The sequence below is a fragment of the Lasiodiplodia theobromae genome (assembly GCF_012971845.1).
Source record: "Lasiodiplodia theobromae strain AM2As chromosome Unknown scaffold_8, whole genome shotgun sequence".
Taxonomy (NCBI): domain Eukaryota; kingdom Fungi; phylum Ascomycota; class Dothideomycetes; order Botryosphaeriales; family Botryosphaeriaceae; genus Lasiodiplodia; species Lasiodiplodia theobromae.
The window spans coordinates 1,246,056-1,271,753 of NW_023336574.1; the positions used below are offsets into that span (position 1 = coordinate 1,246,056).

General features: G+C 56.9%; 6 protein-coding genes across 6 annotated transcripts; 5 read left to right on the top strand and 1 right to left on the bottom strand.

Annotated features, from left to right (window-relative positions):
* Positions 1-415: 415 nt before the first annotated feature.
* On the top strand, positions 416-4,950 carry LTHEOB_3388 (GPI anchored serine-rich protein; the record flags this gene model as incomplete). The annotated part of the gene is made up of 3 exons (XM_035512305.1): positions 416-470; positions 527-4,701; positions 4,762-4,950. The coding sequence occupies 3 exons, from the start codon at positions 416-418 to the stop codon at positions 4,948-4,950; spliced, it is 4,419 nt and encodes a 1,472-aa protein (XP_035363281.1).
* Positions 4,951-6,189: 1,239 nt separating this feature from the next.
* On the top strand, positions 6,190-8,175 carry LTHEOB_3389 (Autophagy-like protein 11; the record flags this gene model as incomplete). Its single annotated transcript, XM_035512306.1, has 2 exons — positions 6,190-7,113; positions 7,189-8,175. 2 exons carry the CDS (start codon positions 6,190-6,192, stop codon positions 8,173-8,175), a joined length of 1,911 nt encoding a protein of 636 aa, XP_035363282.1.
* Positions 8,176-11,481: 3,306 nt separating this feature from the next.
* On the bottom strand, positions 11,482-12,887 carry LTHEOB_3390 (Glucan endo-alpha-glucosidase Agn1; the record flags this gene model as incomplete). The annotated part of the gene is made up of 2 exons (XM_035512308.1): positions 11,482-12,744; positions 12,807-12,887. 2 exons carry the CDS (start codon positions 12,885-12,887, stop codon positions 11,482-11,484), a joined length of 1,344 nt encoding a protein of 447 aa, XP_035363283.1.
* A 576-nt stretch (positions 12,888-13,463) lies between these two features.
* Positions 13,464-15,314, top strand: LTHEOB_3391 (Serine threonine-protein kinase ppk6; the record flags this gene model as incomplete). Its single annotated transcript, XM_035512309.1, has 1 exon — positions 13,464-15,314. One exon carries the CDS (start codon positions 13,464-13,466, stop codon positions 15,312-15,314), a length of 1,851 nt encoding a protein of 616 aa, XP_035363284.1.
* A 1,478-nt stretch (positions 15,315-16,792) lies between these two features.
* LTHEOB_3392 (Serine threonine protein) lies at positions 16,793-20,430 on the top strand (the record flags this gene model as incomplete). Its single annotated transcript, XM_035512310.1, has 3 exons — positions 16,793-17,022; positions 17,077-20,087; positions 20,150-20,430. The coding sequence occupies 3 exons, from the start codon at positions 16,793-16,795 to the stop codon at positions 20,428-20,430; spliced, it is 3,522 nt and encodes a 1,173-aa protein (XP_035363285.1).
* A 4,546-nt stretch (positions 20,431-24,976) lies between these two features.
* Positions 24,977-25,553, top strand: LTHEOB_3393 (uncharacterized protein; the record flags this gene model as incomplete). Its single annotated transcript, XM_035512311.1, has 2 exons — positions 24,977-25,292; positions 25,354-25,553. The coding sequence occupies 2 exons, from the start codon at positions 24,977-24,979 to the stop codon at positions 25,551-25,553; spliced, it is 516 nt and encodes a 171-aa protein (XP_035363286.1).
* Between the last annotated feature and the right edge of the window lie 145 nt (positions 25,554-25,698).

The window sequence follows — 25,698 nt, forward strand, 5'->3', positions numbered from 1 at the left end:
GCCGGCCGTTTCCGACCTGGCTGTCTCCCCACCGCCCTACACTTCCCTGCCTCACATCCCAGCCTATAGTGGGGACAAGATGCCGGCGACCATCAGCAACAGACGCCTGCTCGTCGATCCTGGGTAATGCCGCCTGTCTGGAACCGTTCGATTTGCTCCTTCTGGATCATGTTACGAGCAGGGTCGATGTCGCCAGCCACAGCTCCGCACTTTCATATATATGCCCGAGTCGCTGTCGCTATCCGCCTACTCCAACCTTCACTGCACTCTCTTCGTCTCTTGGTTCCCTCGCTTGAGGCCCATTCATTCTTTTTTTGCTTGACGCTCTTTTTGCTCGCAACCAGGCTGTGCCTTTCGTTCTTTAGACTTCCCAGCTCACTAGCAGAAGCATCTTGACATTCGTTCTCAACCCGTGATGAAGGTCACGACTGCTTTGGCCGTCCTCGGCTCTCTCGGCGCCGCGGCTGGTCGTAAGTCCTAAACTAAGCCGTCTCTTCCGTGATTCACGCTCACATTCACTCTCTAGGGAACATCCCCCGCCAGAATGTTGTGACGACCGCCATTGTTTACTCCACCCAGCTCTACACCGTCACCTCCTGTGACCCGACAGTGACCAACTGTCCCGCCTCGGCCACCCAGGTGTCGACTTCCCTGGTCCCTCACCACACGACCACCATCACTGGCTCCGAGGCTTCGGCGACGGAGCTGGTTTCCGAGGTTGAAAGTGCGGCTCCCTCGTCGCCCGCTGGTCCGGAGTACGAGGCCCCTTCCTCTGCGATTGAGAGCACCCCCGTCCCGACCTCTGAGGTTTCTGGCGAGACCGCATCTTCAGTTCCCACCCCCGAGGTCCCGGCCTCGACTGCTGAGGTCCCGGCTTCCACCCCCGAGGCCCCGGCCTCGTCCCCTGAGGTTCCTACCAGCGAAGTCAGCGGCGAGACTGCCTCGACGCCTGCTGTCCCGGTCGCTACTCCCGAGTACTCTGCGCCCGAGGGCCCTGTCCCCACTCCCAGCTCGAGCTCTTCGGCTCCCGCTACAAGTGATGTCAGCGGCGAGACCGAGTCCGCTCCGGTCTCCACTCCTCAGTACCCGACGCCTGAAGCCCCGGTCCCCACTCCGAGCAGCGGCTCCGCCCCTGTGAGCCCTCCTTCGGTTTCTGAGGCCGCCAACCCGTCCACTCCGGGTGCCCCGTCCATTGTGCCCACTCCTTCCTCGGCATCCACCCCCTTTGCGCCGGCGTCTTCGGATGTGAGCGGTGGCGTTCCCACCCCTCTGTCTCCTCCGGCCATCAACACCCCTGTTACCCCGGTTGGAACTCCCATTTTCACGCCGCTGGCCAATGCTTCCACGACGCACATCACCCAGGACGTGACCTCTGTCGTTTACAGCACCCAGTACTACACTGTCACCTCGTGCGCCCCTGAGGTCACCGACTGCCCCGCGTCAAGCGGTGTGTCTGCTGTCTCTGAGGCTCTGGTGCCTGTCTCGACCACTACGTACAAGACGACTGTCCCTGCTACTTCCGGCGTCAGCACGTCTACTGTCTACGCCACCCAGCTGATCACCGTCACTTCGTGCGCTCCTGAGGTCACCAACTGCCCTGCCAGCTCTACCGCCATCCAGACCGCTTTGGTGCCTCAGTCTACTACGGAGATCACTACTCTGATCCCCGTCAGCGCTGAGTCCACGCCTGATAGCTCCTCCGGCGTCGAGGGCGTTGCCAGCACCCCGTCTCCCTCCGCTCCTCAGCCCACTTCGTACAAGACCAGCACTGTCTTCAGCACGAACTATGAAACCGTGACTACTGACGGCGTCACCTCTGTGGTCACCTCCGTCGTTGCTGTGTCCACCACCGTGTGCCCGCTCACTGAGACCAAGACCATCAGGACCTCGAAGCCCAGTGGATCTGCCCCGGCCGTTTCCGGCGAGGTCTCCAGCGCTGTTGCTATTCCTTCCACCAGCACTGCGCCCAACGGCGAGACGGTCATCATCACCGTCACCCAGACTCCTAGCGCGCCCGCTTCGTCGGATGTCTCCGGAAATGTCAGCACTCCTGGCGCTCCTGTCGATGTGACCAGTGCTATTGCTACGCCTTCGACCAGCACCGCCCCCAACGGCGAGACTGTTATCGTCACTGTCACTCAGACCCCCAGTGCCCCTGCTTCGTCAAACGTCTCTGGAGAGGTTAGCACCCCTGGCGTTCCTGTCGGCGAAACCAATGAGAGCACCAGCGCCGTTGTTTTGCCTTCGACCAGCACTGCCCCCAACGGCCAGACTGTTGTCGTCACTGTCACTCACACCCCCAGTGCGCCCGCTTCGTCTGATGTCTCTGGTAACGTGAGCACCCCTGGTGTGCCTGTCGGTGGCTACAACCAGACCGTTAGCGTCGTTGCCACCCCTTCGACTAGCACTGCACCCAACGGCGAGACTGTTATTGTCACCGTCACCGAGACCCCCGGTGCGCCCGCCTCCTCGGATGTTTCCGGAGAAGTGAGCACTCCGGTCGTCGCGGTCACTGTCACTTCTTCTTCGACCTCGACCATCTTCAGCACCGCTGTCAGCACCGCTGTGACCACCGATGAGCAGGGCTCGACATCCCAGGTCATTGTGACCCAGGTCGTCTCCATTGGCACCACCATCTGCCCCGTCACCGCCACTGAGACCCTCGCGGCTTCGACCCCGGCTGGTTCCATCCCTGCCGTTTCTCAGCCCGCCGGAACTCCCTCTGCTCCTGCTTCCTCTGGCGTTGAGGGCGTCGCCTCTGCCTCCACCCCTGTGCTGACCACGTTCTCTTCGACCTCGACGATCTTCAGCACTGCCATCAGCACGGTTGAGACCACCGATGAGCAGGGATCCACTTCCCAGGCTGTTGTTACCCAAGTCGTGTCCATTGGTACGACTATCTGCCCGGTCACCGCTACCCAGACGCCCGGCTCTCCTTCTGCCCCTGCTTCGTCTGGTGTTGAGGGTGCCACGTCCGCTCCTGGCGTGCCCGTCGGCGGCGAGACGGTCAGCGAGGTCCCTTCGCCTTCGACTTCTACGGCTCCCAACGGCCAGACCGTCATCGTTACTGTTACACCCAGCGCCTCGCAGCCCGCTGTTTCGGGTGAGAGCGCCGTTCCTACTCCGGAGACCTCCACCGCTCCCAACGGCGAGACCATCATCGTTACTGTTACGCCTAGCGCCCCGGCCAGCAGCGATGTGTCTGGTGAGGTCAGCACGCCAGTTGTTCCTGCTCCCTCCACTTCTACGGCTCCCAACGGTGAGACCGTTATTGTTACTGTGACTCCCAGCGCCCCCGCGAGCAGCGGTGTTTCCGGTGAAGTTAGCACGCCCTCTGTTGGCGCAGTGACGACCACTGTGTCTGAGCAGAACCTTGTCACGGTCACGGTCACGATCACTCCTACGGCCCCCGGCGGCAGCACTCTGCCCCCGACTGTCATTACCCACACCGAGACTGCTACGCCCACCCCGTCGGCTCCCGGCAACACTTCTGAAGTCTCTGGAGAGGCATCTACCTCTGCGTCTCAAGAAATTGTCACGGTGACGTTCACAGTTACGCCTACCGCAGCTGATGGCACTGCCCTGCCTCCCAACGTCGTTACCACCACGGTGACGCACACGCCGTCCACGCCCACCGCGCCGGTCAACGCCGAGTCCACCGCTGTCTCGACTAGCACCGCACCTAACGGCCAGACTGTCATTGTCACCGTTACTCAAACTCCGACGCCCGTCGCCAGCAGCACCGTCGACGGCGGTGTGTCCAGCCCGGCTCCTCAGCCGCCGGCTGGCAACGAGACGATCTACGTCACTTACACGGCCCCCAACGGCCAGGCTAGCATCTCCACTGAGATCCAGTCTGCCAGCCAGCCTGCTGTCACTCCTGTCGCCATCGTCTCGTCCTCGACCTCGACCATCTTCAGCACCGCTGTCAGCACTGCCGTTACCACCAACGAGCAGGGCTCGACCTCTGAGGTTGTTGTGACGCAGATTGTGTCCATCGGCACTACCATCTGCCCTGTCACCGCCACCCAAACCCCTACCCCTGCTTCGTCTGGTGTCGAGGGCGTCACTGAGGCCGCGATCACCTCTTCGTCGACTTCGACCATCTACAGCACTGCTCTCAGCACCGCCATTACTACCAACGAGCAGGGCTCGACCTCTGAGGTCATTGTGACCCAGATCGTGTCGGTCGGTACCACCATCTGCCCGGTCACTGCTACTCAGACGCCCGCTTCCACCGATGTTGAGGGTGCCACTGCTATTCCTTCCAGCAGCTCCCTCGCTGGCGTGCCGCCGATCTATGGCAACCAGACCTTCTCGGTCCCGCCGCGCCCGATCCAGACGCCGGTGCAGCCCTCGAACGTCACCGTCTTTGTTACTTACACGCCTGAGGCTCCCGTTGGCACCCCGGCGCTCCCCACGGTTCTGACCACCGTCATTACTCCTGGTGCTCTCAACACCAGCCTCCCCATGGCTCCTACCCCGACGGTGCTGCCGACGATCCCCATGGTCACTTCGGCGGGTGTTGACGGTGTTGCGTCCATTCCGGGTGCGCCCCTCACTCCCCTCACCCCCATTGCTGGTGTCACGACCTCGACCGTCTACACGCTTGATTTCCAGACCAGCACGACCACCCATGAGAGCGGTACCTCGACTGTTGTCGTTACCTCGGTGGTTCCTGCCTACGTGACCATCTGCCCGGTAAGCATCCGAACCCCGGCCGAAAACTCGATTCTCCAAAATGCTAACAGATGGTTTCAGGTCACGGCTACCGAGACGCCCGCTCCTACGACCCTGGTTACTGCCAAGCGTAGGGCCGCGAAGCCGTCGGCCCCCGTTTCGGCGGCCCCTGTCGAGAGCAATGCCTCGACGTCTTCGTCCGAAGACAAGTCCGAGTCCGTCTGGGACAAGATCGTCACGTTCTTCGTGGGCGGTACTCGCGAGAACTAGAAAGCTCGAGCTGAAATCCCCCCGACGATACGCATGAAAGTCGGCATCTCCGACAGCAAACCCGTAAAAACGCCACATTCTCCACCGTCATCGGCTTTCGCGGCAGGATGCGCGTTCCAGATGCGTAAGCGGTGGGTGGTGGGTAACTCAGGGGCCAACGCCCGGGGTCCGCTGCCCATCATTACGCAATTGTCGACCGACCTACCCCTTTCGGTGATGGTCCGTGCGGATTACGTGGGTGCACGGAGAAGAAGGGGGTTTTTTCGTTCGTCTATTGTGAAACTTGAATGAAACAAATGCAGCACTTTCATCCTTCCCATCCATCATCATCATCACGGGCTGGGCCCGTTACCCAGAGATGGGAAAAACAGTGTGACCAAAAAAAGGAAACGTGGAAAAGGAAAACTCATTTCATCAGCTCGTCTTCTTTCAACTCCCCGTCAACTTTCCCCGGCGCGAGACAGCTGCAACGGTTGCTTGTCTTTTGGAGCTTTGGCTTCAGATGATGACGCTTGGTGCACTGCCTCGAGTAGCCCTCATGGACACACTTTACTGGAGTTTGGGTTTTTGTTGTTGCTTTTGTTTTCACTTCTTGACGATGAGATGCTCGCATGCTTCTTTTTCGAATCTTCTTGTATATACAATTAGCCTGCATTGGCAGAAAAAAAAATCACAAGCATGGCTTTTCCTCTCGGAAAATCAATGACTCCCCTCATTATGTGCATTGGAAACCTCACGGTGCGTACGAAAGAAGTGATGATTCGCAATCATCTTTGAGAAGGACGGCACTCGAGTAACGCGAGCAGTGAAAGCAAAGTAAAACAACATATGGGTAGTTGAAGCCATCGTCCGGACGAGAATGTCGAATTAAAAAGTCTACATACATGTCCGGACGATAGCTTCAACTGCCTATGACATGAACGAAAAAAAATGAACGCTAACCTTCGGATGCAATACCCCTCTGTACCTTCCCGTACTGTCTGTGGTGAATGGACCCTGAGATGTGCCTCTTTCCTCATCGGCCAGCCAATAGCTCGTCTATATATTCCAGTCGTACTGAGGTTTTCAACATCTTCTCTACAACACCACAACACATTCCAACTTCTCACTGGTCCGTAGCACATCCACCATTCACCCAACCACTTAAACCACTACAACCATCAAAAGCGGCACCTAGGTAAACCAAAATACCGCTCACATCTACTGCGAAGCCCTCACTTATCCATCCACAGCGCAGCCATGGCTTCCGCACCCCAGACACCTACCTCACTACACCAGGATCCAGCAACCAAGCCTGTCACCGTCACAGCCACGACCACTGCGGCGCCAAAAGGCAGCAAGAAACCCACCGACGCCGCCCCCATCGCCCACCAGGAAGCTCTCACCACCAGCACTCCCCGCGCCCCCGCTGCTGCTGCTGCCCGCAACAACCACGAGAGCCGCCTGCCCACCCGCCACGTCCTTCACCGCACTTTCGACTCCTCCTTCCCAGGCTGCAACTGGGTCGCCATCCGCCACCGCCGCACGCACCTCGCCACCCGGCGCCAGCGCAAAACATGGTCGCCCACCAACGCCGCCGCCTTCCCCGTCTTCGCCTACGACCCCGTCCGCCCGCGGCAGCAGCTCAGCAGCACGTTGCGCCGCCGTCTCAGCAGTCCGGCTAATTGGCCGGCCAACGTCATCCTCACGGCGCAGCTGGTCGGCGTGCTCGAGCACGTGAAAGCGGCGTGTGCGGAAAGGGGCGATAAGAAGGGAAAGAGGTGGTGGGATGCGCTTTGCGCAGCGAGGTGGCCGCTGAACTTCACGAGTACGGGGAAGGCGAGGGCGGTGCAGCCAGTGGCGCCGGTGGGGTGGCCGAGGGAGGGGGTGAGGGAGGGGGATAAGGTTGTGGATACGGAGGAAGGAGGTAGGATGGCGGTGGTGGGTGGTGGTTGTGATGGAGAGGGAGAGGGCAAGGGATCAAGGGTGGAAGTGGTGGAGTCCGAGGCGGAGGGGTCGACGATGCACTTGGGTGATGCGCTGCGAGAGCGCGTGGACGAGATTTCTGTGACGGCGGACGAGGGCGGTGGTGGTGGTGCGAGGGAGACGACGGGCACCTCCGGCAAACGCCCTGCTGCGGAGGACTGGCGCATTGATGATACGGCCCACAAGCGGTTTCTCTCGGTAAGTGGAGTCAGAGTTGTATGGAGGCTGTGGATACAAGGCCCCCCGTTAGTTGGTCGGATTAACGCGTTACAGGACATGCAAGGCAGCATTATGCGGCTGAAGAGATCGTATGATGAGGCGAAGACAGAAAGCGTCCAGATACCGCCCCACGTCCGCGACAAGGAGTTGCGCAGGCTCGCAGATCTGGAGGCAGAGAAGAGCAAGGACGCCGCTCATATCCAGGAGCTTGAGGCCGAAGTCGAAAAGGAAAAAGCGCGGAATCAGAGCCATGCGACCAAATTGGAAGCATTGATGCAGGCAGTCCGAGGTCTGGAAGCGCAGAGCAGCGACGCCAGCGAGAAGCTCGACAACCTCAATGTACTCTTTTACAGTGCATTCAAGCACATGATTTATCTGCGCTACCAGCTCAACGGAGCCAATGCTCAATTAGAAGGGGCTAACAAGACCGACGCGCAGAAGACGACAATGTTGAAGGATCAGCAAATCGAAATCGAGGAACTGGAGAAGCGCGGTAAAGACCTCCTGCTCCAGACTGAACAGTACCAGGAGAACATCGAGTGCCTCAGCCGCAGCGGCGGCACCTCGAACACGAAGATCACTGAACTGCAGACGTCACTGGAAGAATGGCAGTCCCGAGCACAAGAGTTGCAGACTCAAAACGAAAACGATCGGAAGATCCTAGAGACTCTTGAACAAGAAGCATCAACCCAACAGAGCAAGATTGGCGTCCTCGAAGAGACGTTGAAAGATCATCAGTCACGAGCGCAGATGGTGCAGTCCGAGAACGAAAGGGAGAGTGCCAAACTCCAGGAATCTCAGACCCAGGTTATGGAGCTGACGGCAAAACTTGAGGTGGCCGCGAAGAGAGAGAAGAGGCTGGAGGAGAGCCTTGGATTCGTGGCTCACACGATGCTTGACATGATCGGTGGTGGCCAAAAGGACGCCAACACAGTCGGAAATGCTCCGGGCGGACCTGCAAATGGTGCCGATGTGATTGCTGAACAGGACGGATTGAAGACGCTTTTGGAGCAGCTCTTGGCCGGACAAAATGGCGAATAAGTCCTGGCGTGGGACGGCACACATCAGTGCGTGGAAGAAATCGTGGGATTGCGAATATGTGGAGGTGAAAGGGTTTCAGCAGTCCGTTGGTGAGGCTGCTGCGGGGAACATAGGACATCGAGGTACTGGGATTGGAAATTCGGTATGCAGGTTCATGAGGGATTCGGTCTAAGCTGGAGGACAGCTATATCTTCTACTTCGTGCTATCCCACCCATTTGCTAACATGGGCTCGGGGCGGATCCAGGTCTATTAATGCAAAAATGGTAGTCTTGATAGGGTGAACCGAAAACTCCGGACAAGAATAAATTCGGGTTGATTTCCACCGCCATGTGAACACCTGATCTACTCTTGTCCAAGTTACCGTTGGAATGGATATTGGGGTAAATGATGAATGATAGCAACAGACTTTCCCTAACGCCTTTCACAGGAAATAAAGGAAAAATGGGACAACTTATGGGTAGTTGGAGCTAACATCCGGACGTGAATGTGAAATTAAAAATTGTACAAACACGTCCGGATATTAGCTTCAACTACCCATGAATGTATATTACAGCGTGCGTTATTTTTTTTTTGGCTTCCAAAAAAAATAAAGAGCAGCAGCAACCCTGATCAATTCAATCCCGCAATTTAATCTTATTATAACACCATCTACACTCGCCTAAAAGGTGATAAAAAGAATAACAGGATAACAACACTTAGACTGAGTCTGATAGAAACCAAGACGCTGAGTTGCAACGATTCGTTTCGGTTTCGGAAAAGGAGATGAGTTGTTGGAAGAGGATGAGGCTCAAGGTAGGGGTGATCCCACACGTGGTGTTGAGATTGGGAGTGCTGACCGGTGATCTTGTGCGCTTTAAGACACGGCTGCAGCGAAATACGAGCTCAAATTCTGCAACATGCTTCAAAGGATCTAGTTAGTACGTCCTATAGGTCAGGCCCCCGGCTTCCCATGTAGAAACGACTTGTGCGCTAGCCGTCAGACGCAGAACCCTCCTATATGGGCTTTCCTAAATTCATAGAACTGCAGCATGACAGCAGCATGGCGGCGCCTAATTTGTACTAGAAGGAAATGGGCGAATCGGAGGTTGGGGGCCATTCCAAAATAACGTTGAAGATAAAGCTTCCATAGAACCCCCCAATTCTCGAGTAGTCTTTCACATTATTTTGAGACACTCAGCAAGCAATGGAGAGAAATTCACCATCATACAGCAGCGGCAGAGAGGGTATGCCCGCATCATTTCCTCTTTTAATACCAAAGCCGGACACGAGGACTTTGGCAACCAAAAACCAGGATTCAAAGAAGAGACCGGCACTCACGAAGCGTTGGGGGCGTTTTCAGGATACGTGCAAAGACCTTTGGATATGGGAAATCAGTGCTTGCATCTTCAGCATCCTCTGCATGTCAGCTGTCGCAGGAATCCTCTTTCGCCTTCAAGATCGACCGCTATCCTCCTGGAGTTTCTCGATAGCACCGAACTCATTAGTTTCCGTGTTCATCACGCTATCCAAATCGGCGATGCTCCTCGTAGTGGCCCAGGGCGTCAGCCAGATGAGATGGGTGCATTATCAGACCGGGCCGCATCCACTCATTGACCTTGAGACGTTCGACGCGGCAAGTCGCGGGCCTTGGGGAAGCTTGATATTTCTACTAGAGATGGAGGGAAGGCCTTGAATTGCCTCACTCGGATGTTCTATCATTATCTTTGCTCTGGCGATGGATCCATTTGCGCAGCAGATTCTATCTTTTCCCACGCGGCTGGTCAGTATTGAAGACGCCAACAACACTTTCGCATCAATGCCGTACGCCCGGGACCTCCCAGCGAAAAGAAAAGTGACCTCGGGCATGACACGTAAGTCTTTGTTTTGCGGGAACATACAGGCAGCTGGTATGTGATTGATTATACTGTGGCTGATGAGAACTTGCGTGGATAATTACAGACAGCCTCTGGCGAGCCTCTCTCGGCGGGCTGTACGATCTCAGTCCGGAACTCACCTACGAGTGCGCATCTAGCAATTGTAGTTGGCCTCCATTCGTATCATTCGGCTACTGTAGCACCTGCGCAGACGTCACCGACACGGTCAAGTCAGAATGCTTGCAGTCCGGCAACAGCAGCCAGGGTTGCCTCATGATCAACTACACCACGCCAGCCGGAATTTCCCTTGTAATTCAAAATGGAACCGCTGAAAAGGAGAAATATGCCACCGAGGGAAATGTGTATACGATCACCAAAGCTGAAGAGGTCAACCCGAGCCCATATCGAACGGATCCGCGAATAAAAAACGTAGCTATTACGAGACTGCGCGGAAACGGGAGTAGAGCGCACTTGGATGACGAGAATAATTTTTGGGAGGTTTACAAGTCAGGATGGGAATTCACGTCGTGTACTGTCAGCTTCTGCGCCAAAGTCTACGAGCATGTGAGATCGGTATGTCGATTCTATACCTCGAGAGCATTAAAAGCACAGTGGCGGCTAACCAGAGCTTTCTTTTCTTTCCATTTCCATTTGATCAGACTAATGGTGTTTTGTCTGGAACCACCCCTCGCGAAGTCAGGCTGGTTGCAAACGACGCGAGCGGCTGCTGGCACTACGCCGACAATAGCGAAGTACCCTCAGGCGCCGACTGCGATTCATACCTGCCCGCTGATCTTTCAGAGCTACCTCCCGGGGCAAATAACACTTTCATCACTAGGGTCGGGGACAATACAATTGAGGAGACTTCTATCTTTAACCTCATGAACTTTGACTGGAATCTTACGGAAATAGGTGACGGATATACCTGGGATGTGGAAGATGGCAGCAGCCTCTCGCCGCGCCTTGGGAAGGAGTTGATGAGTAACGACGATCTTCCGGGTACGTTTAATCGCGTTGCTGAGAGCATGACGGACTATATCCGTGTCAACTCGGACCTCAAAGGGGTCTCGGGAACGATGCATGTGCAGGAGACGTTTGTGGAGGTGGTGTGGGGATTGTAAGTAAGAACCAATAAGAGAAAAAACAAACGGATTGTAAAAATAATACAGGCAGATTATCTCCTAAAATATCGGCTCATTCTGCGTAGCTTAAGCGAGTATCCGGACGTAAATCTAGCATTTTAATTGTACAAATGCATCCGGACGTCAGCTTCAAGTACCCTCGTATGACTTTTGTGGGGCACACGGGGCACAAAAAGCTCAAATCATGTGGAACCTGCGGTGATAGGTTGACATTTTCAATTATTACGAGACTACGGCCATGTTAACAATTACTAAAGTGCTACGTTTTCCTCGTCACTCATTCTGTCCCTATCTATGCTCTTGGTTGTCTTCAAAGCTCCGCATAGGTGTCGGGCACACCACCGACGTACGCGTTGTAATTCCTCTCGCCGTTGGCGGGCTCGGCGACAATTGCATCGCCCGTTCCAGAGAGCACCGTCTGTCCATTCCTCACGATCGAGAAAGTGACTTTGCCGAGCTGGCCGTTGAAGGGCTGGCTGAAGTGATTGGGACCGACCTTCGTGACAGGGTGAGAGACAGCAGCGTTGTCACCGATCTTGACGACGACATTGGTGTTCGTGGTATCTTTGATCAGCGCGGTGAAAAAGACCTCGTCCTGAACAATGGCGTTGGGGTCGAGGCAGGTCTGGTAAGAGCAATCATTGCCGGTGACATCCGTGGTTCCGGCGGCCTTGGGTGACAGGCGGTACCACCAGCTGATCTTCTCCTGAGTCACTGTCGGTGACACGCCGGTCTTGTAGCGGGCGATGTAATAGGGAAGAAGGTCGCGCCAGTGCTGGTGGCTCATGCCCTCGACATACCAGCGGGCGTCGGCATTGTTGGCCGTGTCTTGCGGAATGCCAGCCTCCCAGATAGGTCCGATGTAGTGAGATTCGCCATAGTCGTTCCAGGTGACAATCTCGACCCACTCGGGGTTGACTTCCATGACCTGGTCCCAGCGCTGCGCCCACAAGTCGTCGCCGCGCCAGAGACGCTGCTTGCCGTAGCCAGCCAGGTCCGTGAAGAACCAGGGGCTCACGCCCATCATGTAGTCCTTATCGCCAAGGACGCCCTGCCACGTCTTGTCGGGAGTGGTGCTCATATCATTGGCACCTTCCGGCCACATGTCCCAGCTGAAGAAACCATCGATGCTTGCGCCGGCATTGATGTTAGCCTTGACTACATCCGCTCCGGAGCCGGTCCAATCCGGAACGAGGTAGACATCGACTTGCGACTTGATGGTGGTCCAGTCGCTGGCATAGTTGCCGCCCTCGAAAGTCGAGACGAAGGGCAGGTTAGTACCACCCCTCGAAGCCTTCTGATAAGCGTAGTTCGGGCCATACTCTTTCATGAGCGAGACGATGTCCGCGGAACCCCAGGCACCCGAACCACCCAGGTAGTCAAAGGAGAAGAAGTGCTTGAACTCGCTGGCCAGATCATTGGCGGCAATGAAAGCGGCAGCGATCTGAGTGCGCATATCGTCGTTCAGGGGAGGGGCGATGTTCAACACGAAGCCATCAATGCCCGAAGCCTGGGCCAGCTGAATGTCGCTCTTCCATTTGTCAACTGTGTAGGACTGGTACACATTTCCGACCTATCAAATCGAGCACGGGTTAGCAAGCGTAGCCAATACGAACAAGCAATCTCAACTCGTACCATGAAGTGGGCGAATACGGCTTTCGCAGTGGCCTCGCCGGCCAGAGCGGTAAGTGCAGCAAAAAAGGCGGAGAGCTTCATGGCGAGTAGATTCGCAGACCAGTTAAGATCTGAGGCAAAGACGATCAAGGCGAGGGCCTGGGATGGCGGCTGCTAGAGAAGGTTGGAAGCTGAGCGAGCCGATGGCGAAAGTAAATGGGCATGGCGTCGCTGTTGAATTTATAACTTGGCTCTAGCGACGCCAGTGCTTCTTTTCAGCCTCATGATAGCCTGAAATAGCATTGATGAGTCGGTCTGTGATGCGACACGACTGGCGAGAAGCGGCGGCGCTCGACCGTTGTGGAGACGGGCCGGGCGGAAGACCGTATCGGGCGGGAACCGGAGGCGCCACAATTCAGAAGTTGCGTGTGCATGGGCATATTGCCAACAGATGGGCGCATGGGGGCGAAGAGGGAGGACTGCGAGTGGGCGCGGAGGATGAAGCTGTCTCGGCCCGTCCGGCAGGCAAGCGAGCGCCAGGCGCGATCTGGCAGGCGCGACCGACCTGGTGGCCTGTGTCAAGTACACCTCCCTCGAACACCATCGGCTTAACTTGACGAAGCCCGCCACCGCCCTCGTTCAACCTGCATTTACGAATCCTGTCGGTTACTGCTCGTCATGTCGTTCGATCTGCTGGCCGAGTTTGGGAGTCCTCCGCCGCCACCAGGGCAGAACCGCCCACAGCAGCAGCAACCTAATTCAGCACGGCAGCCAGGGTCCGCGAGCTTCTCGCTGTTTGACGACCTCGCCGGCCTTGGTCAGCCTGCTGCCCCCTCTGTTTCCGCGTCAAATTCATTCAATACCGGCGTGAGTGCCTTTCCAACCCAGGGACCACGCCTCTCGGCCACTCCCGGAGCTCTACCAACATCGATCCAAGCCGAGACCGGCAATGACGACGACTGGGGAGACTTTGCAGATGCCGCCCCATCTGCAGCCCTAACGACTTCAGCATCTATTAATACCACCTCCCAGGCACAGGACCCGTGGGCTAGTCTCCGCACGTCGACCAGCCCTGCCGGGGCTAAGGCTACTTCTGGCATTTCAACCTCGCCTGCCCCACAGCCAATCTTTAATTCCACCGCCTCGAAAAACGACCCCTTCGACTTCAGCGCTTTTGGCGTCCCATCGCGCCCACAGAGCACGGCTGCCCAGCCGAAATTTGCAGCTCCGCCAGCGACGCCCGTACCCGCAAGCCAGCCGGCCACCCCACGTGATCCCAATGTTCTGTTCGATGCCGAGAACCTGTCTGAGGATGATGATGATTTCGGTGATTTTGAAGATGCTACTCCTAGCCCAGCTCCTCAGCAGCCAGCATCTGCTCCGATTGCCACTCCCGCGCCGGCTCCTGTACCGAAGCCTGCCTCGCCCCCGCAACCGAAGTCTGTGCCCGCTACGGCACAACCGCTGAACATAGATGCGCTCCTGGGCGAATTAGAGGTCTCAGACCCCCTCACCTCTGTGGCACCAACGTCAAAGCAAGATGACTGGAAGAACAGCACGACAGCTAAATTCGCCGCGAAAACACAAACATCGCAACCGGCCTTTGGCGCCACCAAGTCACCGCCCGCCCCGAAACCTGCCACGAAAATGGCACCTAAAGTTACTGCAGCTAAATCATCGGCGCCTAAATCGTCGATGGATCCACCATCCAAACCCATAGGCCAGCCTCTAGGCTGGGATGACGATTGGGACGACCTGATTCCCACGAATCCCGCGCCAGCACCGGCTGCCTCTTCGAGTCCCCAGCCCGCCGGTTTCTCCATCCCCACACCGTCACCCATACCCGACCCCGCGCCGAATTCTCTCCCGCCGACGAATGTTCCCCCTCCTGCCCTCCTACTTACACTATTTCCGCCCATCTTTGCTCTAGCACACTCGTCCTTTTTCAAGCCGCTCGGCACGCAGCCCTCGCACGTTCGCCCCAAGATCCTTGCCGATCAAGCTGTCGTCAAGTTCCTGAGAGGTTACTTGACGGTGGGCGCCGTGGCAGCTCGAATCATTGCCGGCCGAAAGTTGCGTTGGAAGCGTGACACGTTCCTCGCTCAAGGTATGAGCATCGGGCAAGCTGGCAAAGCTGGGGCCGGTGGCATGAAGCTGCAGTCGATCGATCGAACCGAGTCGACCAAAGAAGACCGTGAAGCTGCAGATGTTGTCAGGGCGTGGAAAGATCAGCTTGGCAGACTGCGGTCAGTGGTGGCGCAGGTCAATGGAAAGGACGACCGAGGGAGGAGTGTTGGGTCCATTCCGGAGCTCGCGGAGACGATGCCGATTCGTATTGCGAAGGAATCCGAAGGGGCTATTGCGAGCGTGAAACCGTGTGCTCTGTGTGGGCTGAAGAGAAACGAAAGGATTGGGAAGGTGGACGTGGATGTGGAGGATAGCTTTGGAGAGTGGTGGGTGGAGCAGCTAAGCATGCATAGGGCATGCCGGAATTTCTGGGAGGAGCAGAAGAACAACCTGAGGTACTGAGTGGCTGGGTGTCGTGGCATCAACCTGCTGTGCACATGGAGATGATCGAGATGAAGGATGTCATTTTTCAGAAAGTAGTTGCCTCGCTGCAGCAGAGACAGTTGACGCAATTGGAGCAGGGTGCTAAAGCAGGAAAGGGGAAATGGTCTTCAGCATCAACTACAGAGGTCCTAAGAAGAATCGTCGAATGGGCGGTCGAGTAGCACTGCAGCAACCGTGCTCAACATTTCGACAGGCTATGGTCGTGGCACCAAGGGTGTAGCTCCCAGCAGCCAAGGCTTCGGGACGCTTCACATGAAGATGAGGGTGCATGCTGCACCTAAGCATCTCGATGAGCTAGGCAGGGTCGGGGAAAGGCAGGCTGCAGCAGATGTTCCGTGCCTATGTACCGTACCATAGATTTTGACTTTGCGACGGATGCAGGGCCAACCGGCCACGCTGACGCAGTCTCGACCGGTGAAGATTCTTCACGCAGCACAGCGGATGTACGGAAGAGGACGGGCGGAGCGTGGTCCGGGGCGGCACGGGGAGTCGAGATGGGGTGGCACGAAGCGGGTGGAAGGACGGGAGGAGGCAGGCAACACCAGGCGACTATCTCGGTAGCACGACGGCTGCTGCGAACCAGGGGCGCCGACTCCGTGCCACGACCGCCTTTCGCGATAGGGCGCGGCGGCGAGTTGCAGGCTGCCCGGCCACGCGTGCGCCGCGGACAGGCTGGGACAGGCCTCAGGCCGCAGCGGCAGGGCGCGAGGTACACGGCGGCGTCGATGAGCGCTGACTTGGCAGGCGTGCTCAGGGTCCAAGGTCAGCCGAGTGACTAGCTTTGTTGAGCGCATGGAGGTCGCGGAGAATGCGCGATGATGAAAAGACGCTCTCGCGCAACGTCTCTCGCGCCCAGACTCGACCATCCCCGACCTGTCTCGCCCACGCGTCAGCTGGCTGCCATCACCAGAAGCTCCTCGTGCGACGCTGGACGCCAATGCGGCCTTGAGATCTGTCACAAGCCAGCCAGACCCGCCGGCTAGCCCCATTGGCAGCCCGACAAAACCACGCCGACCCGACCGCCACCGCGCTCTCGCTCGTAGATCTGTGTAGCTGGAGCAAGAGTGCCCCAAAACCCCCGCGCCCGCGCACGCCAACCCACGCCGGCCCCTCTGCCGGCTCCCCCCTCTGCCCTCCTCCCCCAACGCCTGCTGGCCGCACGTCAGCTCTCCTGGTATGGTTATGAGCACGCCAAATGACAATGGTGAGTGCGAGGCCCGTCGCTGCTGTCCGCCTGCCCCCGCAACCAGCCGCGCCCGCGTGCGTCGCCACACCCGCCGCAGGTCACCCGTTGCCCGCCAGGCCGCAAGACATGATGCTCAGGGACGTGACCGTTGTGACTTGCCCGAGTAGAAGAGCGGGCGGCTCCACGCCACGCCGCCCGCGCATCCGATCACCACACCAACCGCAGCTCAGACCAGCGCAGGACAGCTCTGATGTGCATCTTCTCCGCAGGCTCCAAACCCACAAGCACCACGGCCCCGGAGCAGCTACCGCCGCTACAGACGTCCAGCGACGCCGGCGACCTCAAGCTGCCCAAGAACAAGAGCACCAGCAACCTCCTGTCCCAGAGCAGCCCCGCCAACGCATCCCTCGCCGTGAACACCGTCCGCCCGCGCATGTCGTTCGACTCGGGCACCTCGCGGGACTATGACAGGCTGACGAGGTCGGTGACACGCGCGCAATCCCGCCACCCGGAAGGCTGACCACAACCTGCCAGATCCCCCATCGTTCCTGAGCACGAGCATGGCCTGGGAGCCTCGGGCCTGCGCCGCATACGGCAGCAGCCGCTGCGTCCCAGCACCAGCTCGGCCACCTCGCGCTCTGCCTCGATCAACCTGTCCCTGCCGCCCACGCGTCACCCCTCGGCCTCGCACGCACTGCCCTCCGGGCCCGGCTCGCCCGCCCTCAACTTCAGCGAAGACCTCTCCCGCTTCCCCTCCGAGTCCCTCCATTCCTTCTCCTTCGCCCACCAGTCCGAGGATTTCATATACAACCGCCAGAATGTCTTGAAGCGATCCATAGACTTTATGCGGGACAAGCTGGGCTGGGCCGCCACCAACCCGGGCATTGCCAACGCTCAGGCCCGTCTGAGCGGCGACCAGGAGCTGCAGAGCATGATGGACCTGCTGGCGCGCGCGAACCTGATCGGTGAGGAGGCTCTGCAGGCCCATGGCCTGGCCATGAAGGGGCCTGTTACTGGCCCCGCGGATTCGTCGGGCGAAAATATTTTCGACAAGAGCTTTGGCCGTTCAGAAAGTCCGGAGCCGATCGACGAGAACACGCCCATTCACAGCCCGAGGAGCGCCGCTGCCTTCTCCCCAGCCCTCAAGCCCACCATGGAGGAGGCCCTGGCCCCGGAGAGCGACGGGAGCGTGCTCTCGTCCTCTCAGGCCTCCGGCTCGCCCGGCGCTTCCCCGCACCAGCGACTGTCCCGTTTGGCGCTGAAGAGGACATATACCGATACAGCACCACTTAGGATCCAGAGCAGATTAAACGACGCCTTAGCCCAACCCTACTTGGCCGCCGAGCCCACTACTCTGGGCGGAAGTCAAACCCTCTCTCCAAAACAGCCAATTCCGCAAACACCCTCCTTACCTTCCGTGCCCGGCACACACAATGCCCCGCATGGGCACGGCAGCCGCTGGGCGCCGGCTGCCCAGGCTATCTTTACCACTGAAGCACAGGCTCCATGGACCATCACCGCAGCAAACGACTTAGCCTGTCTTGTTTTCGGAGTGACGAGATCGGAAGTGCGGAAGATGGGCATCTTGGAGGTGGTTCAGAAAGAGCGACGTAAATGGTTGGAGGACCAGCTACGAGACCCCGATGCTGGCTCTAGAAAGGCATTAGAAGCCCAAGCGGCCCAGAAGCCCGCCGCTCCTGCGAGCAATAACCTTAATATGGGCAATGGAATCACAGCCAAGCTGCTGAGCAAGCCGTCGTCGCGAGCAACGCCGAAGAAGAGATCCAAGACCGACGACGGGAGTGGTTCGTCCTTTACGACAGGCAAGAGCGTGAAGGGTGGCCTGAACCACCAAGCCAACAAGTCCAGAGGTGTACTGCTCTGCGGCGATGTCGTACCCATCCAAAAAAGAAACGGTGCGACGGGAGCCGCGAGTCTGTGGGTCAAGGAAAAGCGCGGCGGCCTCATCTGGGTTCTCGAGGAGATCGCGGAAGACGTGGTGTTCGTGACAGTCGACGAAATAGGATCTGTAGTCAAGGGGCAGGGCGCGATAGAAGCCATCTGGGGAACCGAGCGTGTTCGCAGAGGTATGGACCTGGCAAGACTGATTCCCGAGATACCACGCGTCCCCGGCACCAACACCGGCGCTTTGGACTTCGACCAGATTGCCGAGCTCAAGACATTCACCGCCCGAACGCAGAACAGTATCAACATCCCCATCACCGTGCACCAGCTATCCGGAGAGTCGACATTCCGCGTTTCAAGCTTCCCTCACATCGCAGGTATTCTCGTTTTGAATGCCACCACGCTTCAAATATCGAGCGCCAATACGGTGTTTTCTTCTGCGCTATTTGGCCAGGCCAAACCCGATGGCTTGCATATCACTGAATTGCTCCCCAGCTTCGACAAGATCCTCCATATCATGACCGACGAGGATCAAGTCAGCCTAGTCGACGGCATCGTTATCCCTGAACACAGTTTCCGCCGGGCCCGTGCGCTGCTCGCTATGCGAGAAGGTAGAGAAGATGCAGCTGCTGTTTTCCTGAGACCCAGTGGACTCCCTGCGAGACACCGGGACGGTGCGGAGATAATGGTTGATGTGCAGATGCGTGTGGTCAAAAGTGAAAAGTCGCCCAAATTTTCCGACAGCGTCATTGTTGAAAACGAAACCGAAGAAGCTCTCGAGCATCATCCCGCTTCAGAAGTCGTATACGCTCTCTGGATCACGTACTCAAGACAACTTCACGCCGTGAACCACGGAGTCGGTCCTGTAACGCCCCTCATGTCGCGACCTGGCACTCCACCCCATCAGCCCTCGCCCGGACAATCCGTCAGCCAGCTCCACCCCGAAGAAGCCGACTCATCGACACCACGGAGAGGAAGCCCCCCTGTGTCGTTGCTTTCGAAGCAAATCAAAGAAGCGGAACCGCCATCTACTCCCAAGCAAGAGCAAACAAAGCCAACGATCGTGCAACAACCTGCAACACCTGGCACCCCTGCCAAGAAAAAGACCATTGACGACTTTGTTGTGCTCGAAGAAATGGGCCAAGGTGCATATGGCCAGGTCAAGCTGTGTCGATACAAGAATGGCAGCAAGAAGATGGTCATCAAGTACGTGACCAAACGCCGCATTCTCGTCGACACATGGACTCGCGATCGCCGCCTCGGTACCGTTCCGCTCGAGATCCACGTTCTCGACTACCTCCGCCGCGATGGCTTCAAGCACCCCAACATTGTGGAGATGGCCGACTTCTTTGAAGATGACGTCAACTACTACATCGAGATGGTGCCGCACGGTCTGCCTGGGATGGACCTGTTCGATTACATCGAGCTCCGTGTCAACATGGATGAGACCGAGTGTAGGAAGATCTTCGTGCAGGTTGCAGAGGCTTTGCATCACCTTCACACGAGGGCCAAGGTCGTGCACCGGGACATCAAAGATGAGAACGTCATTCTCGACGGTGAAGGAAATATCAAGCTCATCGACTTTGGCTCTGCGGCGTATATCAAGAATGGTCCTTTTGACGTGTTCGTTGGGACTATTGGTAAGAACTTATCCCAATTCTCTATCATTCGATCTTTGGCTGACTCGAACTTTGTACAAAAGATTACGCAGCACCCGAAGTTCTGGCAGGTAAATCCTACCGCGGCAAGGAACAGGACGTCTGGGCTTTGGGAATCCTGCTCTACACGATCGTGTACAAGGAGAACCCATTCTACAGCATAGATGAGATCATGGATCACGATCTTCGCGTGCCGTACATCATGAGCGAGGAGAGCATCGATCTTATCCGGCTTATGCTGAACCGGGACGTCGATCAGCGCATCACAATCGGTCAAGTGCTGGAACATCCGTGGTGCAAGATGGAGGGACAGGGTACTGGTTGATATTAAGGGGTTGTGAGGGAGTTGGTTCGTTCGGGGAAGGTACAAAGTGGTGGTGGTGGAAGTGGAGAAGATGTGTGATACCAGTGCGGTTGCTGAGGGTGAAGCGTGCGGGTGTTTTTTTTCTTGTTCGGTAGCCTCTTTCATTTTTTGGAGGGAAAACTCAAGGACTCTTTCACTTCCTTGTCGGCTTTCTTTTTCCTTTTCAACATGCAAATTCATCGGGTCCCCCTCCTTTCTGTTTCTCTCTCTTTCTTCCTTCGCTTGGGTTGATGCGCATCACGAACGACTTGCTTTGAACCGAGAGAACGGCAACGGTGACTGGTAAGAAGAGAATTAAATGGCATTAGATAAGCTTCCTTGGTGCCTGTCGCTCGTTATACTTTTATCGTTTTTAGCGGTCATCTTTCCTTTTTTGTCGCTGCATTGTCGATGGAAGATGAAAATACAAAATTGCTCTGGGGTGGGTTGGCTAGAAGGAGTGTTTGCGGGTGAGATGGCCTTCTCTCTCTCTCGCTCGCTTATCTCTTTCGGATTGTCGATCTTGGCTTCTTCCCCTTGACTGTACTTTGCTGGGGTCTGTCTACGGATGAAGTGTGTGTGCGAAATGTGTCGACGAAAGCGTTGCGGTTTGTGTTGAGAAGTATATTATGAACAGGGAAATATGGGTCTGGCTCTCGAAAGCAATCATTTGAACATTTTGATGAAATGCGCCATCTATCACGTCTACTGTCGGCTTTTTTGCAAGTTCATGCGTCTGTAGGGTAATCGGCATTCGGCGCATCACCGTTGGTGAGGTTTCCTGCTTCTTGCCCTCACCGGCCCATCCTGGAATGACTGCTGTGCGATGCCGTACGTACATACCACAGGATCGAATACCATTTTGTCTTCGCGGCAAGGCTCGTCAGATTGGCGGCAATGTGTTGTTCCGCGCTCGAACAACGAATAGTGTTCTTGAGCAACGCCGTGAAGTACTTCCGCCTCAGTCTCCTCGGAAGACCCTTTGTTAGCTGCTGCCCTGCCTCACTGGACTATGCGGCATGACCTGAAAGCTCATAGCGCGGTTTCAAGGCGCCCGCTTAGAGGGGACAGCGTCCACCCAAGACTTCAGCACAGTCTCAAAGTGTTATGGACGTGTCGCAGCCGCCGAGTCCGCGACGAGCCAGATGAAAGCACTTCCACGATTATGCTCTGCATGACTGACACATCATCCGAGGCTGGGCGCATGGCCGGGTCCATGTTAAGCGAAATTGTTCAGAGCCACGAGAGTGAGCAATGGGGCATGGTGTTGGTGGGGGAGGGCTTCGGCCACAGTGATGGAAAGGCAGGTCGTTGCGCCAGGATGGAGGGCCTTCGCGATTGCATTGGTAGCGGGGGCTATAGATCTAGGAATCGGGATGGCGCTGGGGCTTCTTCATCAGTGATATCTTTGCGCATTAGGCTTGGTCTGTGAAGGGGAGCTGGGGTCCGGTCAGTACTGAGAAGTGACCGGGCGAGAGACGCGACTCAGCGCAGCCCGGCCACGCTTGCCAACGGCCAGGGCTGTGGCTCTGCCAATTGAGCCTGAGCGCCTGCCTATCTTGAAAGCCAGGTATCGAGGAAGTGCTTCAGGCGCCTGTGTCTTTCTCGTTGGCCCTGAGGAGAAGCGCCGGATGCCGTCCTCCGGTCGACCTCCTTCCATGTTCGACGAGCAGGCTCGCGGCGGTTGCGTCATCCGCCGAGCTGCTGGCTGCATGTGATGGTGATAGTGTGCACGGTCCGGGTGAGTGGTTGAAAAGTGAACGTGCGCTGCCTCACTCACCCATCGTGCCTTCCAAATGAAGCAGGGCATGTGAATGCCAGGTGGGTCCGCCGTTGCTGCCTCGACGGCCATCAGCTGCAGCCAGAGCTTTCGCCAACAGGCTCGCCTATATAAACCCATCCTCCTCGCCCTCCTCCTCTTCTTTTCTTCTTTTTTTCTTCATACTACTGCAATCCGTCGCCAGAGCCTCACCCCTTGGTCGAGGAGAAGGCCTGCACCCCTTTCACTGGAAACCTTGATGGAATCGAAAACGCTGCTCGACTGGCTTTGGCTGCTGAGGCGCCATTTCTGACAGAGTATTGTGCTCGCAAGTACGAGTCATCGGAGCTTCGGCTCGGCTTTGGATCTGGCCATCACTAGGTGACCTCCCTTATCACCGGCCTTATCCTCCCGCCCTCCGGTATGCAAAATCTGCGAGGGCATCGGGTCTGCTCTGCCTCGAGAAACCGGTCTGGCACCCTCGGGGTCCCTTCTAAACCCTATGGAACCAGCGGTACTCTCGACGCCAGTTGCGGGCTTGGTTTGGGATGTTGTCGTTTATCCTCCCCTGGGCCTCTGGGAGCAGACATTTTCCCTGGACTCCGAAAGCCGTTGGCCATCGCGGTGGGAGGGGTGTTGAGCTGTATCTAACGACACCATACGGAAGGCATGGCAGGGGCCGCACTTTCACGATCCGTCAGTACTTCTCTACCGTGTCTGACTGTCGTGCGAGTCTTACGAACCTGGGAGCGGATGTCGCTGTCCTCACTCCCATGCGGAAGGGACGCGATACATTAACTGGGTGGGAAGCTTCAAGTTTGTCCGACACTCGTTGACACGGTTTCCCAAGTGTCAAAGAGGATCGAGGCCTGACGCCACCCTACATACAATCGTAGGCTTTTTTTTGTAGTGCTCGAGTCTTAGGCTTTGGTGTTTTTGCTCTGCTCATGAAGTGAAGTCGTGATCTGCCGCTACCCCAGCCTTTGGTCTCCGCCCCACTTGCCTTACTTGCCGACTCACTGCGCTGAAATTCTTGACGCACCCCAGCGCATCTGCCATGCCTTCGCCTGAGCTTTGTCTGCGACCTTTCGCCGTCCGTCACCGCCACCTGACTCTTTCCGCCATCCACGCCTCCATCCGCGTCACCTCCATCTTGCGCCTCACTACTCCATCACGCCCTCATATTCTTTCCAGCGCCTTCCGCCTGCGAAAGTCTCTGCCCAACGCCATATAGCATCCGGTAGCGCATCTCAGCGGAATGCTCGTCCCCAGCCTCAGCGTCGCAAGTGATGCCCGCCATCACCGTCGGCGTGCTTGATGACAAGCTACGTCGCGACCTCACTTCACCTTCATTCCAGTGAGCCCACAGCACTTTTGTGGCATCGCCTGCCACCGCCGCCGCCGCCTCCGCTCTTCGCCGACCGCTGCCAGCGTTCTCCAATCGCCCTAGATTTCGAGCTTGCGTGCGCTCTCTCACTCAATCGCGCACATACTTGTTGGAAATACAGTCCTCCACAGAAGGCATTCCGTGGGAAGGAAACAAACATGCGGCTTGGTGACAAAACTGGCTCCTCGATGGGTTTGGTCTGCGGCTTGGACATGCCTCTGTTTCCGCGCTTGCTGTGGCAGTGCTGTGCTTCATCGGGCCCAATGCCGAAATCGGAAACGATCGCGCATGCATCGTGAACGGAATCGGGACGCGGCGCATCCGCGCATGGTCCACAGCCACAGCACATGTTTCTCCTTGATGGCTGTGTATGTGTGCGAACAACGCAATGTCATGCAATAGTAAATGCAAATAATGGCCCCAATGGGCAATGACGGGTCTTCTGCACTGTTCCAGTATGCGGTCAAGGAGGTCCACGACACTCTCAATTGCGTTCTACCAGTACTATTCGGCATCATGCTTTACATGATGCGGCCGAGTACTATGTGAAGTCTGGGAAGTTCTCGGGGGAATAATTGTTAGGCATCCCGCATCCGCAAAGCCATTTGCTCTTAGGCCGGCATTCATCTACAACAGGTCCGTCTGATTTCCGAGCCATTCACCTCGACTCGAGACTGCATCGGCTGCAATATCAACAGCGCATGCAATGCTGGAAGAGCTACTGGAGAATCCCTGTAAACTCCCTCAACATGGCTGCTCCTTTTCCATTGCAGCAAATGGCTTCAGGGGCTAAGGCGGGCTGGAATCGAGCGAGGAATGTGGGGAACGACGTGTTCGACACGATTCGGTGCCCCACGATGTGGTGCGATGGCTTGCTTCGAGAATGGTGGGGAAGAAATGGTGTGCCAGCTAAGCACAAACTGTTTCTCCGTCGCCAAAACATCTCAAAACTTGCCATTGGCCTTCACACTCCGTAGAGCACGCCTCTGTGGCTGAGCCTGTGGCTGAGCAATGCCATGTGCCCAGCGATGTCGGCAAGCTAGCTGCTTCTCCGAGGAGTATCCTGCTCAACGCCTGGAGTCGCCGTCGGAGTATTTTAAAAAAAGAGTGGCGGTCAAATCGGAGCCGAGGGCGCGGAGCGTCCGGCGCGATGTGAGGCGGCGATCTCAGCCCAACGGTGTAGCCTTAAAACGTCATTTAAGCGGCGCACTGGCCAAAGAACGACTCCTATCTCGTATTCCCGTTGCCACAACGATAGATATATAACTACAAAGTTTGCGGCTCCAGAACGCCATCCTCAAGCCACAGCCGTTGATCTTAATCCGCAGTCGATCCATTCTCTATCTCTGCCATTCGCTCAATCTTCCTCCTCACAAACCAAAATGCGTGCCTCTACCTTCTTCGCTGCCGCCGCCGCCCTGGCCACCACCGTCTCGGCCGGCATGGTCCCTACCTTCGCTAAGCGCTACAACATCACCCAGGCCTGGGGCGAGTGGGAGGTCACCAACTTCACCGCCAGCAGCCACCCGTCCAGCTCGAGCATCGACTTCCTCATCTTCTGGGACAAGGGCAACTCCGGCCCCGTCCACTGCAACGCCAACGGTTACTCCGTCGGCGGCGAGGGCAACTGGTACGCCTGCGAGTCCAACAACACTCCCAGCGGCAACTTCCACTTCAGCCTCAACCAGGACTGGAACAGTAAGTCATCATCCGCTCTATCTACCACTTTCTGCAATTGATTCTGACTTTTTGAAACCAGACCTTTCCCTCTCTCAGGACATGTACCAGATCGGCTCCATCGTCCACCTGAACGGCAGCGCTCCCTTCGAGATCAAGTGGGGCTTCAGCACTGCTGGCTCCGAGGCCACCGCCGACCCCTTCTACGTCCCCGTTCTCTCCGAGTCTCACACTCTGCCCAACGGCACCACCACTGCTCCCGAGTTCTCTTCCAGGAAGTAAAGAGTGATCTTCGCGGTTTCGACAGCTTGATGGAATCTTCGCGGGTAATGATGAAGGGTCTGGTAGATCCACACGAATTATAGACGTCAATGTATAATTTAGTAGTTAATCGACCTATCAAAAATAATCAACTGGTCACAACATT